At 34.6% G+C, this 17,631-nt stretch overlaps 1 protein-coding gene across 10 annotated transcripts in view; it reads left to right on the top strand.

Annotated features, from left to right (window-relative positions):
- The window catches only part of Ezh2 (enhancer of zeste 2 polycomb repressive complex 2 subunit), a 79,710-nt gene that overhangs the window by 41,186 nt on the left and 20,893 nt on the right, over nt 1-17,631 (top strand). For 2 of the 10 annotated variants that reach the window (XM_046429902.2, XM_046429908.2), the window contains 7 exons: nt 5,079-5,257; nt 8,171-8,287; nt 11,510-11,630; nt 12,641-12,781; nt 13,566-13,598; nt 13,729-13,831; nt 14,376-14,554. In XM_046429902.2, the coding sequence (XP_046285858.1) occupies nt 5,079-5,257; nt 8,171-8,287; nt 11,510-11,630; nt 12,641-12,781; nt 13,566-13,598; nt 13,729-13,831; nt 14,376-14,554 (873 nt within the window). Of the gene's footprint in view, nt 1-5,078; nt 5,258-8,170; nt 8,292-11,509; nt 11,631-12,640; nt 12,782-13,565; nt 13,599-13,728; nt 13,832-14,375; nt 14,555-17,631 lie in introns of those variants that run through there. The other 8 variants (XM_046429900.2, XM_046429903.2, XM_046429906.2 and 5 more) reach the window with 5 other exon arrangements.

Below are 17,631 nucleotides of genomic sequence, written 5' to 3'. Positions count from 1 at the left end.
CCCCATTTGAAGCCCAAGGGATGTGCACCTTTGCCATAATATGTGGCTGTTTATCAAAATATTATTTGTAGATGGTTGTCATTGCTTTTGTCTTATCAAGCAGTAATAAAAACGGTATTCTATAAGTCTTTTCCTTATAGTCAATCTGTCTCTTTTTGTGGTTTTTAGTGAAGAAACTGTATAGGAATTATTCTTGAAGTTGTCATTAATACATTTTTTTGTACTACTGCTTTTGTCCATTGCATGGTAAAAATCACAAGATACTTTTTCCTTCATTGATTTTTTTTTAATGTAAAAATTCTTTCTGCTATGAAAAAGAAGCTTGCTCAGATAATACCTGTCTTCTGGGCAAATAGTATGATTAGTAATTTAATAAAAATATCTTACCATTATTTTTTTTATATTTCCAGGGGAAATCTGTCTTGGGCTAGGGTTGTGGCTCAGTGGTAGAGCACTTGCCTAGTGTGTGTGAGGCACTGGGTTTGATTCTCAGCACCGCATATGAATAAATGAATAAAAAATAAAGGTCCATCAATGTCTAAAAAATATCTAAAAAAAAGAGTTCTGTTTTATTTACTAATTTAAAGAATGAGAATTTTGGTGTGTATTTAAACTTGGGGCTTTTCAAAGTGTCTAATGTAGAGGCAGCATCAGATAGACACAATGATCCTAGTACTCATGAATAACTTAAAAAATTTCAGAAAAAATTATGTATTTACTCTTCCTGGTAATATCTGAAGTGATTATAAGTTCATTGTTTATCACATGATATTGGTAAATGATTTCTTTTTTGGAGCGAGTTTTATCAAAATAATAGAATGTGTAAGTATGTGTAAGTGATTTTATTAAAATAATAGAATGTGGAAATTTGTACTTATTTTGTTGAAGAAGAAAACTGCATGTAAACAATATTGGATTATTTATGGACTTGGTACTGCACTTTCCTCAGTTAATTGTAAACAGAAATTTAGTTACTATTTAGAAGAAGAAAACTCCTAGGGTATCCAACATATAATTTAGTGTTTTTTACTCAACTCCCTACCCCAAGCGCTCTATGCAGAGCTACATCCTCAGCCCTCAAATACATTCTTAACTTTTAGTACAGTAACACGATTGCTTTATTTTATAAATTTCAGGATTATGTAACCTGTAGGTTTAGATTATTATGAGTCTTTTGACAAATATGGTAGGGAGCCCGTAGTCATTTTTTCTTATATCTTTGAAATAGGTGGTTCTCTCAAGTGTCTGTTTATTTTCAGTCTGGACACATCTGTTCATTTTTGTTTTTGTTTTCCTCCAGATACTGGTCTCTTAAGTTTTTTTAGTGGCTGCTTGCCTTTCTGAATATTCACTTGGGGAAGGGAGTCTTGTGTTAGCTCTGTGGTCCTTTCTACCAGTGCAGCTTCTAAATTGTTGCAACATTTGTTTGCTTTCTGGCTCTCTTTAGGATGAAATGGATGCAACATTTCTTAAATGATCACATAAAGGGGCTGCGCCCCCCCCCCGCTTTTTGATAAAGAAACTAATGTAAGCATTTTATTGTTTTTCAAAGGATTCGATTAAAAAAAAGGGAAGGTCATTTATAACATTTGAGTTTATATTATAATCTGCATATATTAAATGTGTGCATCATTTTGATTGAGTTTATATTTTAAACAAGATTATATATATAAATTTTTAAAAACAAAATTTTAATAATGCTTATCTTTTGTGTAACTAATAAAGCAGCAGAAGTGCTTATAATATACAGTTTTTCTTCTAGGATACTGCTTTTATAGTTTGTGTTTTAAAATGGTTGTTAAATTGGCTATTATAGAGATCTTGTCTCTTTCCCAAATACAGATTTTGACAACTGTTTAAAAAATAGAACAAACAAAAACCAAAAGATAATCCTTGACTAATCTGGAATGTTAAAAATTATTTTATTCTTTGAATAAATAAAAAAATTATTAGACCTATAATTTTTGTTGTAATTTAACTGCGTAATGTGAATTGGCTTAAATTTGTTGCTTAGGATTCTGCTTTATCATCTTTGTAGGTTTTATAAAAGAATATTATTTGGGTAATATTTTGAGAGGTTTATGCAGATTTAGCCAGTCACCCTGGCAGCTGATGTGGCAGTTTTATACTAGCTAATTGAAATATCTGTTGGGTTAATGAAACTTGTTTGAAAGTTTTATTTTTCTTCTCTCATTAAAAGAGGTCATTGTGAAGTGATTATTGTAAAAATTCAAATAACACAGAAATATATAAAACCAAAGGCAAATGTTTCCATAGTCCAACGACCCTTTGGTGTTTATTCTTTCAGCCTTTTCTGTATTATACTTGCATGTATGTTCAAGTGTGTTTTATTTAAAAGAAAATTACTGGCCATATAAAACATATCTGTCATTCTGGGCCATCACTTTACAATCTCTGTCCAGACCTCATTCTGCTTAAAAAAATATAGAGAGAGGGCTAGGAATATAGTGGTAGAGCACTTAACTTACACTGGCAAACGTGAGTCCCTGGGTTTGATCCCCAGAATTGTAACATACAAAAATACCCAAAAAAACATAATGTTTGAACAATGGATATACCATAATTATTGCCCTATTCTTAATTGATGACCATTTAGGTTTTTGAAACAATATGAATATTTAAAATCTTAATAGATAATACCAAATGCTCCCACAAAAGTTGTACATTGTAGCCCCATCAGCTGTTTGTGGAAATGTCTGTTTATCTATATTCCCCACACAAAATATTATTAGTCTTATGTCAGTCTGAGGTAAAAAATTGTGTTATAGTTTAGTTGAGTATCTGCTTGTTATATTTCTTTTGTGAATTGGTTATTTGGTGTTTAATCTTTTTAAGTTAGGTTTGGCCTTTTAAAATGATATAAGGCTTTTATTGGAAATACTAGCATTTTATATTTTTGCAGATCTTTTTTCTATTTTTATACTATTTCTGGTATATTTGGTTATACAGTTTTTTTCCCCCATATTGATTTTTGTTTCTTAAGGACTTAGGAAAAAATAAAAAGACTTTCTCAACTTCAAGGTTACAGGTTACCCATTTCTTTTTAAATTTTTTTTTTAGTTGTAGATGGACACAATATCTTTATTTTATTTATTTTTATGTGGTGCTGAGGATCAAACCCAGTGCCTCATGCATGTGAGGCAAGTGCTCTACCACTGAACTACAACCCCAGCCCTTTACCCATGTCTTTTAGTTTTCTGTTTTCATTTTTGTTTCTAGTATCATTTAACCCATTAGGAATTTCTTTTGGCATAAAGACTGAGGGAGGGGCTGGGGCTGTAGCTCAGTGGCAGAGCGCTTACCTAGCAGGTGTGAGGCACTGGGTTTGATCCTTAGCACCACATAAAAATAAATGAAAGAAATACTGTCCATCTACAACTGCAAAAAAGAAAAAAATAATAATGTTTTTTAAAAAAAAAAGAGTGAGGGAGGATAATCTTTCTGTTCAGCTGTCCAGTCATTTCAGTATCCTTGTTGGCTATTCAGTGAACAGTTGAGGGTAGTTATAATTTGTGAAGAGCAGCAGAAGCAGCTTGACTGGGGATCTTCTATGCAAAGATGTGAAGGTGGCTCTCAGCCTATGGCTGTGACAATTCTTGCCTATTCATTTTTCGCTGGTACCTCTGCTTTTCTTCATTTAAGCAAGACTTTGAAATGATTTTTGCTCTACAACTTATGGAAATCATGGATTCTAATATTATGTCCATTTCTTAGTTTTTGTTTCCTTTTATTTTCAGTGACAGAAATTATATTTTCTGTTCACAGGGCCTTCGTGAATTAGATGCTTGAGTTTGCCCAGGGTGAACATGGCTCTGATTTCCTGTTTCATGAATTTTCCTTTTTTTGAGTGTTTTATAGTTTTACCAGTTTATGTCCTATGACTATTGCTCTTCTTCCTGTCTCCAATGTTTTAGCAAATGTAAAATTTTCAGCAGAGTTGTAAATAATGAGGGAATGATTTCCCCTAGAATTCCCCATCAGACCCAGACTGCCTTGATTTTAACTTAGATCTAGATTTAGAGATGCAAGGAAGAGTGTCAAGGGTTAAACTTCCGGAAATTGTATTTCTGATGTTCTGTGTTAAATGCTACCTGTGTCCCCTCCAAGAAAAGGTGTAAAAACTAACACAAAAGCAACTCAGAAGCCAGCAGCCTTATGTTGCCTGGTAGATGTGGTTCTCCCAATTTGGAATGGCTCTATTATATAGCTACTTAACAGCAAAACCTGAAATAACTTAAAATCTGAAACGAATCACTCTATTCTTTAACTTCTACCACCTCTGATTAATTGCTTTCATTAAATACATCTTTGTCAAGACCCTAACAGGGTTTTTTCTTGCCACTTTTATTTCTGCTCCTTTCCTGTCTGAGCCACTCATTTTTTTTTTTTTATTTCAAGAATATCTCCTTTAGTCACCTTTCTCTTTTGCTTCCTAAAGCTCATTATAAACTCACTTTTATTGTTGCGTTTCTTTATCTGGACTAATATTTATCTCTTTCTGGTTTTTTTCTTCAGTACTTCTTCACCTAAAAGTAGTCTGAATTTAAATTATGTACTATCCATTTTTACCAGAAAGACTAGCTAATTTAAAACCTGGGTGTATTCTTTTCTTTCCTCAAATCATGAAGACAGAGTACAAGGTAGTTTTAGAAGTCATCTTCAGCTTTTCTCCAGAGTGGATGGCAGCTGATGCTCTCCTGACCCTTTCTCTCCTGGGGTGATAACCTTCCTGCACTTTCCTCATTGTTCTCACATAGAAAAGCTGAAGTATGTTAGACAGTGGCAATTGTTCATTGTGTTTCTGGCATGAATTAAATGGATCTTAGCTCTCCCCTACTTTATGAACGTTGAACTGAACCCCACTCATGTTAAAGATTATTCAGAGGAAGAATGGCTTATAGCTATTGTCCTTTGGGATGTCCTGCCCTAAAATGGGGACTCATATCTACCTCACAGAATAGTTGTAAATTTTAAAGAAGTTTTTTAACTTTGGTAAAGTCTCTGGCACAGTGCTCGGCACATAGTAGGGTGTGTTAATTTCTTTCCCTTCCCTGCAGGCCATTCACCTGCTCTTCCCTCTACGATTTTCCATAACACAGTTTTTACTTGGAACCAGCCTTCTGCCAAGAGTCTCAGTTTGGTTGTGTACTCCTACAACTACTATTTTTGGCTTGACTTCCCTCTCCAGCTCCTAATGGTCCAGCCACACAGCCGCCTATTGTACCAGCTGGTTGATGTAAGTCTATCCATCCTCAGAGGAACCTGGTTACTTACCAGTAAGCTGCGTTTCTCTGAAAATGTAGCATCCTTGATAATTAATTTTTTCCTTTCTTTACCATTGTTGAAAAATAATCTGTAATAACTTCCCTGTGTGACCCTCAAGTCCGAACTAGAATTAGAGAATTTAATTTGCTGATATAGGTCTCCTGGTGACTTCCTGAGTCCAGGATACATGACTCTGAGCAGGTAAAATGTGGTGGAAGCCTGTGATGTCAAAGTTCTTCTCACTACTACAAACAATATGAGACTGAATTACATAAACTGTCAAGGATGATACATTTTCAAAGAAAATAAAAGTTGCTGGTAAGTAACTAGGAGTTTTGAGTAATTTTCCTGTAAGTCAATAAATAAGAATTCCCAAACTTGTTTTACCAGCAAATACTGCTGCATTTGAGTATTATTTCATAAATGAGAGAGGGGTGTGGTTAATAGTTGAAGAGTGGGAGAGGTTCAGGAATGCTGCAGAGCTGATGAGGCAGGGCTGACCATCAGTTGTCCACACAGGTGCTCTCTTAGCTTTAAACAAATTGAAGTTGACGTCTCCATTAGGGAGAATCAGCAAATGTAGTCTGTTGATTCCAGAAACATTTTTTGAGTGCCTACTTCTTTTTGGAGACACTGTGCTGAGTGTTGTTTTAAGATAGAGAGGTAAATGACACTTTGCCTTAGCTGCTTTTGCCCTCTGATAATTTATTTTCTGTCCCTTGATGACTCTTGTATGACTCAGAATTGAATTGATGGGTAGTGGGAGTGTGAAAGAGGTAGGGGTTGGATGTAGTCACAGTCTGTGCCTTCAGACGTAAACGAAGCAAAGATCCCTCCTGTCTAACAGATGAAAAAAATAGTAATTATCACTACCCCTTACCTTCAGATTAACCCATTGAAGTAGAAGGAAGGAAACAAGACTTGATAGTAATAAGGAATGTGAAGAAGTTGGTGGAGGAGATGCCCCTGTCATGTTGTGGTATTTCTACTTTATATAGCAGATCCTGCAGGTCTATTATGATTTTGCCCTATGAACTTTCTCAAGAGCAAGAACTACAGCATAGTAACTAGCTCTTGGATATTGCAGTCAGACTTAGTTTTTAATCCTGGTTTTGTAATTTACTGTTTCTGACTAGCCAAATTATTTAACGTCTCTCAGCCTGTCTCCTCATTCATGGAGTTGTGGTACTAAAACTATCTACATCATAAAGTTGTAATGAGGAATAATGAAGATCATGTACATAAGCACTTAGCACAGTGCCTACAACATAGTATGGGCTCAATAAATGTTAATTGCTGTTATTATTGGATTATTGGATGGATAGATGAAGGATTGTATCAGAGGCCAAATAGCAGGAAGGAGAAAGATTGTGTTTTCTGGAATCTTACTGGTTTACTTAAACTACAAGCTTTCTAGTATTACTATCTTTGCCTTTTTGGAAATTGAATTTATGGATTAATCACTGACAGTTCTTCCTAACTACTCTATCCTTAAACTTTCACTTCCACTAAGGAAGAGATTATTTTTGTGCTGCAGTGACTGTAATAATTGCAAGATTGTCCCTTTAACCTGATGCAGTGCTGAGGACCACATGTGCATGCCAAAAGATTTCTTCTTTGATCTCACCAGTTATAGACCTGCTGTTTTTAAGACACCTTAAATAAAAAAATTAAACATTGGATATGTATGTGTGTATATGATTTTTTTTTTTGGTTTTATTTTGTTCAATTTTTTTCTGCTCTGCTTTCATTGATTGTAGATTATAAATATATGGCCGCAGTATTTTTGAGAAGGCCTTGGAGGCCTGATAATTGGGTAATAGTATTGTTTTTTAAGAAAAGCTGATTCCTAGACAGTAAAAAGTGCTGTGATTATTTTGGCACAAATTTTTAACATATTTCATGGAATCAAAGATACCAAAATTTGGACATCTTTAACTAGCATGCTTCTTAGAATCACTGCAATGAAGGAAGCATTATGTCATACTTCAGTGGCCCCCCCCCCCTTTTTTTTGGTTGATGAAAGAAAAATGGTGTCTTTGAAGTCAGTATCATCATAGATTGTATGAAATACGGTATTTCAAGGGACCAGGCCAGGTGCACTTAAACATCATATCCTGGCAGTATTGTCAGGGAAAGGAGCAGGGTCTCCAGAGTCAGACTTTTGGGGTTCAAATTATAGCTCTGATGACCTGGGGCAAGTTACTTTATCCTTTCTTTACCTCAGTTTTCTCACCTGTAAAACGGGCTAAGACTAGTACCCATCCTACAGTGTTACAAAAAGGACTAAATATGATGAGGCATGTAATGTGTTCAAAATAGTGCCTAGCATACAAAAGATGCTAGAGATTACAGTTTTGCAGAATTGATTTGAATCCACTTTGTTGTGATTGAATCTGTTACTCTTAATATTTGTGTATCATCTGATAATATGAGCAAATGACACTTGGTTTCTTAAAAGGGAAGCTAAAGATACAGGTTAATGTAACAAGTGTTTTTCTTAAGATTTAAGTGTATATTTGGCATATATATTACTTTTTCCTTATGTGGTTGGGATGTAAGCATGAGCTAAGAAATTATAGTGAAAGTGTGAAACGATCGGTCAGATTGCTGAGGTTAACAAAAGTAGTTTTTGATTCTTACTGGTAAGTATGAGAAGGATGAAAGAGTTTTGAAAATTTGCAAAATCTGAAGAATCTTTTTTTTTTTTAATTAATAAAGAGAAAAGAGAGGATCCTTTTTGGGTTTCATGAGTTTTGCTGTCTGAGGTAAAGAATTTTCTTTTCAAAATTATTCAACTAGGCCCCAGCTCTTTACGATGTGATGGCTGTAGCTTAAGGTTGTCCTTTTACTCTTCAGAGTGAATTATTTTTTTCTGTTTTAGTGTTCCGTGACCAGTGACTTGGATTTTCCGACACAAGTCATCCCATTAAAGACCCTGAATGCCGTTGCTTCAGTACCCATAATGTATTCTTGGTCTCCCTTACAGCAGAATTTTATGGTATGTAAGTAATATATTTTCTGCTTATTTGATAATAACTTATTTTAAATAAGTAAACATATATATTTTTTTTGTCATGGTGAACCAAGACAGTAAAAGTTTAAAAAGTTTATCAAAATGATAGCACTTGCAGCCGGGTGTGGTGGTGCACGCCTGTAATCCCAGCAGCTGGGCTGAGATAGGAGGATCACAAATTCAAAGCCAGCCTCAGCAATGGAGAGGCATTAAGCAACTCAGTGAGACCCTGTCTCTAAATAAAATACAAAAATAGGGCTGGGGATGTGGCTCAGTGGTTGAGTGCCCCTGAGTTCAATTCCTGGTATCAAAAAAAAAAAAGGCCCTTGGAATGATTTTTTAAAATTAATGAATATAATTTTTTAAGCTTTTGCTGTATTGCTCTTTTCCTGTATTCTCCATAAGAAGAGTTTTAAGCAAAAACTATACTCATGATTAAGCCATTTACAAGGTGAAATTTATAGAAGAAGCCAGTTAGTATTCTAGAATCTTAGTCTGGCTTTTCATTTTTATTGAGAACTTTTATTTAAAACAATTTTAAGAGCATGTTAATAAGTGATAATATACACTAGGATGTGTCCTGTTCTCAGGACTAGAAAACAAGTGCAAACATGTTTCCATAGATAATCCTAGCCTATTATCTTTGGTGATAAAATGTTGGTATAAAATTTTTTATAGGGTAAAATAATGGAGGGAAACAAAAAAATTAAAGTGTACATTGACTTGTTAAATAAAATGCATGGCTTTACTATTCCCTTGATATAGAAAGTGAGAAAGCTGATAAAATGTTGAGGGAGGGGGTTCTTAGCCTGCTTTAGAGAATTGTTTACTAGAGGTTTTCAAAAAGAAACATTTTTAACATCTTTAGTGACTTTTTTTCCTCTATACTTCTTATGGTAGATGGTTAAATGTAAACTTCAGTCAGTCTTCTGTAGTTGAATAAATTTATGTGTTTAAGACTTTATTAAAAAAAAAAACAAAAACCTTTGGTTTGAGAATTTTGTGTCTATAGGTGGAATGTTGGAAAGGAAGTCAGACTGGCTAAGACCTTCTAGGAAGTTTCACATTTTCACAGACTGAAATTCTTAAAGAATATAACATTTAAAGTTGTCAGGAAATATTATTTATGTATCATCTCTAGGTTTTTTTGGTCAGTGACCAAAACAAATTAGGCACTTTCTGTTTATTATGGTTAGGATGTGTTTTGGAGCAGGGCATGGTGTGATGTACACGTATAATACCAGCAACTTGGGAGGCTGAGGCAGGAGGATTCAAATTTGAGGCCAGCCTTGGCAACTTATCAAGACCCTGAGTAACTTTGTGAGACCCTGTCCCAAAATAAAAAGTAAAAAGGCTGAGAATGTGGCTCAGTGGTTAAGTACCCATGGGTTCAATCTCCAGTCAAAAAAAAAAGATGTTTTGTGGAGCAAAAATTAGGTGAGTACAATTGGGAAGATAGAATAGCCAAATGTCATTTAATTTTTGCTTAAATCCAAAGAAAGGAACACTGCTGGCTTAAATGGGATTAGTGCAACTGAGATGTATGAAAGCAAGATTCAATGTATACATTAAGTTCAATCAGAATATATACATTAAATTCAATCAGAATAGGTGAATTATTAAAGCCTAAATTTTAATTTTATATCTCTTTTCCTCCCTTTTATCTCAGTTTTCCTTGTTTATCTGAAATTCTGTTATCTTTATGAATTTTCCAGTTGTCCTAATTTTGTTATTTAGGGATTATTTGAAATTTTTTTCCTTCTTTTACTATTTCCATCCTGTTGTTGCCTGACCTATGTGTTCTGCCTTGTCAACTGTGGTCAGTCTGATCTCCTAACCTGCACCTTCTCACAGTAAATGAAATAGCTGCTCTGTCCTCCAAGTCAGTCTTGGTCAGTCTATTCTGTTATAGAATTATCTTTCTAAAATTCTATTTTAACTAGTTCCCTGTTCAAAGGCCTCTTAAGATTTAAGTCAAATTACATATAAGAGGTTGTGAGGGGAATGGGAAAAAAACAAGGAGAGAAATGAATTACAGTAGATGGGGTAGAGAGAGAAGATGGGAGGGGAGGGGAGGGGGGATAGTAGAGGATAGGAAAGGTAGCAGAATACAACAGTTACTAATATGGCATTATGTAAAAATGTGGATGTGTAACCGATGTGATTCTGCAATCTGTATTTGGGGTAAAAATGGGAGTTCATAACCCACTTGAATCTAATGTGTGAAATATGATATGTCAAGAGCTTTGTAATGTTTTGAACAACCAATTAAAAAAAAAAAGATTTAAGTCTGTCCTCACTTTGCATTAATCTCTTTTAACATATGCTTCAGAACTGTTCACTCTACAGTTATTGTCGTTTTTATTCTTAACTGAAATTTTTTTCCTCGTGTGCGCGCGCATGCGTGCGCTTGCTTTCTGTTCCTTGTTGCTTCTTGAATTTTGCTTTAGTTGACTCTTCTTTGTAAAGCTTACACCCCTTTTCTTCCCTGTTGTCTTCTAAACCTTTATATAGACTCATCCATCATCTTTTTTTTTTTAATATTTATTTTTTAGGTGTGGATGGACACAACACAATACCTTTATTTTTATGTGGTGCTGAGGATCGAACCTGGGCCTCACCCATGCTAGGCGAGCGCTCTACCGCTGAGTCACAATCCCAGCCCTCCATCATCTTTACTAGCAGTCAACTTTAATACACATATCATTCATCAAAGTATTGAAATATTTTCCGTTATTGTAGAATATTGCAAGCATAAGTTCTTTTGGCGTAATCTTTAATGGAGCATTGATACTGTATTTTATATCCTAGAATTTCTTAATTAGATAATCAAATGAAGTTTAAAAATCTTTATCATGTTTTTTTTAGTACGAATATTTATAGTTGATTTTGATAAACCATATTCCATCAATTCTAAGACCCATACCTCTCATTTTAACATCTGAAATAAGAATGTGTCTTTAAATTTATTTCATTGTAATCTGCAGCATTTTTCTTTCTTATAGGCAAAGGAATGATGACATGTTAGATTAAATACAGTATTTAAAACATTGTTTTCTCCCATCATGGTAGCGTTTGTTCTCTGTTTAGTATTTTAAGACTATAAAGAAATGGGTAAAGACATTTTCAATTATCTCACATTGAGTTTTTAAAAATATTTTGATACTTAGGAGAAACCTGGTTTTTAGAAAAAATTTTTCTTTCAAGGTGGAAGATGAAACTGTTTTACATAACATTCCTTATATGGGGGATGAAGTTCTAGACCAAGATGGCACTTTCATTGAAGAACTAATTAAAAATTATGATGGAAAAGTACATGGAGATAGAGGTGAGCCATATGTTTATTCTCTTGAAAATAAGGGCTAGAGAATTGAGAGGTACTTTGATTCATTAAGCACAGGATATAAAGAACAATTTTTAAAATAAAATTGAATTTTGTGCTACATTATAAAGAAATGGCCTGGGCTCAGAAACTTGACATTTTCAATGTTTTCTCTATTTTTTTAAATTGGAGGATCCTATTTGCCACATGATAATTATCCACAGTTGCTTATGACGTAAATTATAATGGCAATAACATGTAAACTAAATAGAAGTTGTGTGTACATTTTAAGATTTATTAATAGTCAATTTAAATAGAACTAGGATTCTGTTCATGTGGCATAGGGGCTCCAAAAAACTTCCTTGCTCAAAAATGGCTTTCTCAGGAGGCTGCTGTCCACCTAAATACAGTGTTCAGAATTATAACTTTAGCTTTTTGTATCCAGAAGTGTCTGTTGAAGTGTCGAAGTTGATGTTATATCCTCATTACCCATTATCATTATTAGTTGAAACAGTGTGAAGTGTTCCCAGGACACGGATTTCTTTGGACCTTTTTATTTTATTTTTTTTAAAGTTTATATGTGTGCTGAGAATTTACCCATGCTAGGCAAGTGCTCTACCACTACGCTATGACCTCAGCCCAAATAAGGTATTTCTTTTTCTTTTTCTTTTTTTTTTTGTGGTGCCCAGGGCCTTGTGCATGTGAGGCAATCACTCAACCAATTGAGCTATAACCCCAGCCCCACCATTTTCTTTGGAAGGAGACTAAAACCTCAGTTTGTGGAGTATTTAGGTTAATACCAGGCCCTAGAAACTTGGAGGGGTGATTCAGTAGAAAGTGACAGGTGTTGAAGATAAATTCTTTCTAATTTTGCCTAAAACAATCTTGAAAATGGTCTTATTGGCCCCTTCTCATTTTAATACTAATGTAATACAAATGAGAAAAGGTAAAATGTGAACTTTTATTGTTACAATTTTCTCCTGTTATTTCTAAACATTTGGCTTGATGCATTTCAGAATGTGGGTTTATAAATGATGAAATTTTTGTGGAGTTGGTGAATGCTCTTGGTCAATACAATGATGATGATGATGATGATGATGGAGATGATCCTGATGAAAGAGAAGAAAAACAGAAAGATGTAGAGGATAGCCGAGATGGTATGTCTGATTCTGGGTATCTGTGTAGCCTGTTGCTTACATAATTCTTAGGAAAAAACACAGTATCAGCAGAACTTAGTTCCTTCTTTCTCTATTCTTCTGTTAATTGTTGCATTGATAGTATAATCAAAATTAGATTATTATTTGCCATGTTTCATCCTTCACTTGAGCATCTTAGTTTCCTTTGACTAGAAAAGAATATAATCTTTTGAGGGGGCTTGAGGGAGCAATCATCAGAATCATTATTATGTATAACATTGATCTCACTATGTTTGAGTTGTATGCTCATCTTACTTAATCCTCATAGCTCTACAAGGTTGATACTACGAGATCCATTATGTATTTGAGGAAATGGATATAGAGAGGCTAAGTAACTTATTTAAGATTACACCATTGGGAAGAAGTGGAACTCTGGACTCCAAGATGATAACCCAGGCCTGACTGCCTTCAGAGCTGTGCACTTACCTGCCTTGCGCTAGTTGTCACCTATTAGAGACAGAGCCTGTAGTGGATATTTGCTATTTAGCAACCATGGTTAATGGAAGACTGGGATTGCAATTTCAAAGAAGCGTATACATTTTTTTTTTGTTTGTTTAAACAGAAAGACACCTTAGTGATCATTTGATTCAGTTCCTTCATATTACAGATGAAGAAACAAGTGGCTAAGCTACTACTAGCACCATTATAAAACCAATTAGCAGTAGAGCTGGGATTAGAACCTAAGAGTTCTGTCTCCCAGTTCTTTTACAATTTTTCATATTTGAATTTTGTGTTTGACCCACAGGTATTCCACAGACATGTGTACAATATGTTAGAAGTAAGTGAAACACGAAGTTGATGATTTCTTACAAAATCAGCTTTGTTATTGAGATATCATGTGGAGAAAATGAAAGGTTTTGAAAACTTACTTCCACTCTTTTTTTCCGTCTTCCTATTTCTTTATTTAGATAAAGAAAGCCGTCCACCTCGGAAATTTCCTTCTGATAAAATTTTTGAAGCCATTTCCTCAATGTTTCCAGATAAGGGCACAGCAGAAGAACTAAAGGAAAAGTAAGAAAGATTTGTTCTTTCAATGCAGTCAGGTACTTATATGGTTCATTGTTTTGGTTTATTGCAAATGGACCTGCTGTGGCTGTTTTGCCACTCTACTTTGTTTGTTTGCAGTGTTCATAGGATACCTCAAATAATCTCTGTCTACACTGCTAAACATTATTGTAGATAGAATAAGTACATGTATATATTTATATACACGTGTGGTTTTATTTATATACACACGTGTGGTTTACATTAGTACTTTGATATGAAAATTTCTATGGATCCTGGTAGAAGTGTTAGTGTAGTTGATATTTAATTAAAACTCAATATTCTTTTCCACAATATATCTGAAATGATTTTGTTTCCTGATACACCATGCATAATATTTAATTGGCTCCTTATCAAAGCAAAGATTGTTGTAGGTTAGAGCTTTGTCTTTTTGTTTTAAGAAAAACAAACAAACAAACAAAAAAAACCCTTGGAAACCTTTCAGGAACTTTATTTTTTAAAAAATGGTTTTTGTTTCAGGCTTACTTATATTTTTCTTGGTTAATGTCAGATATAAAGAACTTACTGAGCAGCAGCTCCCAGGTGCACTTCCTCCTGAATGTACTCCCAACATAGATGGACCAAATGCTAAATCTGTTCAGAGAGAGCAAAGCTTGCATTCATTTCATACGCTTTTCTGTCGGCGATGTTTTAAGTATGACTGCTTCCTACATCGTAAGTGCAATTATTGTACGTTTTCATTTTCTATCTTTGTTGTGGAATTATGTCTTAAAGCAGTTTAAGAAGTCCTTCCTTTTATTACAGCTAGAATTTACCATTTAATCTGGTAGTTAAGATTGAAAAATGTTATGATTTCAGTATTGTATTTTTTACTTTGTTGCTTAAGTATTGAAATCTTTTATGTACATTTAATTTATACTGCTCTTTCTCATTAACTTGGAATAGAAGTCAGTGATTTTTCCATAAAGACTAAACAGTTGGGGCTGGGGATGTGGCTCAAGTGGTAGCATGCTCGCCTAGCATGCGTGAGGCACTGGGTTCGATTCTCAGCACCACATAAAAATAAAATAAAGATATTGTGTCCACCTAAAACAAACAAAAAAATTAAATATTAAAAAAAGATGAAGCAGTTGTTTTATAATGAAAGTATTATTAAGAACTAGTTGATAGCCAGATCAGAATTGCTGATATTGATAAGCAAATTATGTTGAATAAGAAATTGACTAAAAAGATGTTTATGTAAATTTTTTTGTCTATTTAATGTTTGTTTGTTCATTTATTTCCTCTGGGTAAATTGCTTTTTAAATATTTGGAGTTGAGTAAAAGCAAAATATAAAATTTTATTAGTGACATTTAAGGATGGTACATGTGATACTATTTTTTTCCCGGGCATTTCAGGGAAGAAGTTCAATCCCTAGTACCAGAAGGGGGAAACAAAAAACACCATTGAATAAGGGGGCGGGGGTTGCGGGGGAAACTTAATAGGTAGTCACAGAAACTCAAGAAGGCAAATATTCGGGGCCATTTGATACAGGGAAAAATAACTTTACTCAGGGTCAAAAGCCCCTAAAGGTAGAACCATGCAATTGATAAGCACATAATCTAAGCAAATTCTAGGAAAATTAAGAAGGTAAGATACATTTTCAAATTATGTGCCTCAAAAGTAGTTGATTTTTAAATTGCATTTAAATAAATTCCACTTACCTGGAAAATTTACTAAGAAACCTCATGCCCTGTAGACATTGTTGAATATTCATCCATATGGGAAAATGACAATTACAAGACTTCCTAGCAAAGTAGAAGGGCCCTGTACCCAGAAAGCCCTGTCAGTAGAGTGTTATTAAACTACTTTTGATTTTAAAAAATTGATTTTATAGGTGAAAAGTGGTTTTTAGCTTAGTTTTGATTTGCATTAGTCTTCCTTTGAATGGGGGTTGAGGGTCTCCTATATTTTTAAGAGATTTGTATTTTGTTTTCTGTGACTATTCTTATTCTTAGTCTCATTGGTTTTTTTTGGACATCCAGGCAGGAAATTAGTTTTTTTTTGAGATCTAAATTGCAGTGCCAGTTTGTTGTTTAAGCCAAATTAATGTTTTTTTTTTTTTGTTTTTGTTTTAAAGAGTAGTTGAATTTACCTATTTGCTTTCTTTTTTTTTTAATCGTCGTCTTTCATGTATATAATTTATTTATTTATTTATTTTTAAATTTTTTATGGTTGGTTGTTCAAAACATTACAAATTTCTTGATATATTATATTTCACACTTTGATTCAAGTGGGTTATGAACTCCCATTTTTACCCCATATACAGATTGCAGAATTACATCAGTTACACATCCATTGATTTACATATTGCCATACTAGTGTCTGTTGTGTTCTGCTGCCTTTCCTATCCTCTGCTATCGCCCCTCCCCTCCCCTCCCCTCCCCTCTCTCTACCCCCTCTACTGTCATTCATTTCTCCCCCTTGTATTATTTTTCCCTTTCCCTTCACTTCCTCTTGTATGTACTTTTGTATAACCCTGAGGGTCTCCTTCCATTTCCATGCAATTTCCCCTTCTCTCTCCCTTTCCCTCCCACCTCTCATCCCTGTTTAATGTTAATCTTCTTCTCCTGCTCTTCGTCCCTACTCTGTTCTTAGTTACTCTCCTTATATCAAAGAAGACATTTGGCATTTGTTTTTTAGGGATTGGCTAGCTTCACTTAGCATAATCTGCTCTAATGCCATCCATTTCCCTGCAAATTCTATGATTTTGTCATTTTTTAATACAGAGTAATACTCCATTGTGTATAAATGCCACATTTTTTTTATCCATTCGTCTATTGAAGGGCATCTGGGTTGGTTCCACAGTCTTGCTATTGTGAATTGTGCTGCTATGAACATCGATGTAGCAGTGTCCCTGTAGCATGCTCTTTTTAGGTCTTTAGGGAATAGACCAAGAAGGGGAATAGCTGGGTCAAATGGTGGTTCCATTCCCAACTTTCCAAGAAATCTCCATACTGCTTTCCAAATTGGCTGCACCAATCTGCAGTCCCACCAGCAATGTACAAGTGTACCCTTTTCCCCACATCCTCGCCAGCACTTGTTGTTGTTTGACTTCATAATGGCTGCCAGTCTTACTGGAGTGAGATGGTATCTTAGGGTGGTTTTGATTTGCATTTCTCTGACAGCTAGAGATGGTGAGCATTTTTTCATGTACTTGTTGATTGACTGTATGTCCTCCTCTGAGAAGTGTCTGTTCAGGTCCTTGGCCCATTTGTTGATTGGGTTGTTTGTTTTCCTATTGTCTAATTTTTTGAGTTCTTTGTATACTCTGGATATTAGGGCTCTATCTGAAGTGTGAGGAGTAAAGATTTGTTCCCAGGGTGTAGGCTCCCTATTTACCTCTCTTATTGTTTCTTTTGCTGAGAAAAAAACTTTTTAGTTTGAGTAAGTCCCATTTGTTGATTCTAGTTATTAACTTTTGTGCTATCGGTGTCCTATTGAGGAATTTGGAGCCCGACCCCACAGTATGTAGATCGTAGCCAACTTTTTCTTCTGTCAGACGGCGTGTCTCTGATTTGATATCAAGCTCCTTGATCCATTTTGAATTAACTTTTGTGCATGGTGAGAGAAAGGGATTCAGTTTCATTTTGTTGCATATGGATTTCCAGTTTTCCCAGCACCATTTGTTGAAGATGCTATCCTTCCTCCATTGCATGCTTTTAGCCCCTTTATCAAATATAAGATAGTTGTAGTTTTGTGGATTGGTTTCTGTGTCCTCTATTCTGTACCATTGGTCCACCCGCCTGTTTTGGTACCAGTACCA

The sequence above is a fragment of the Marmota monax genome, unplaced genomic scaffold, assembly GCF_021218885.2.
Source record: "Marmota monax isolate L192 unplaced genomic scaffold, Marmota_monax_Labrador192_F-V1.1 WCK01_AAM20220418_F8-fsc00193, whole genome shotgun sequence".
In the NCBI taxonomy this organism is placed as follows: Eukaryota; Metazoa; Chordata; class Mammalia; order Rodentia; family Sciuridae; genus Marmota; species Marmota monax.
This window is presented reverse-complemented; position numbering and strand designations above follow the sequence as displayed.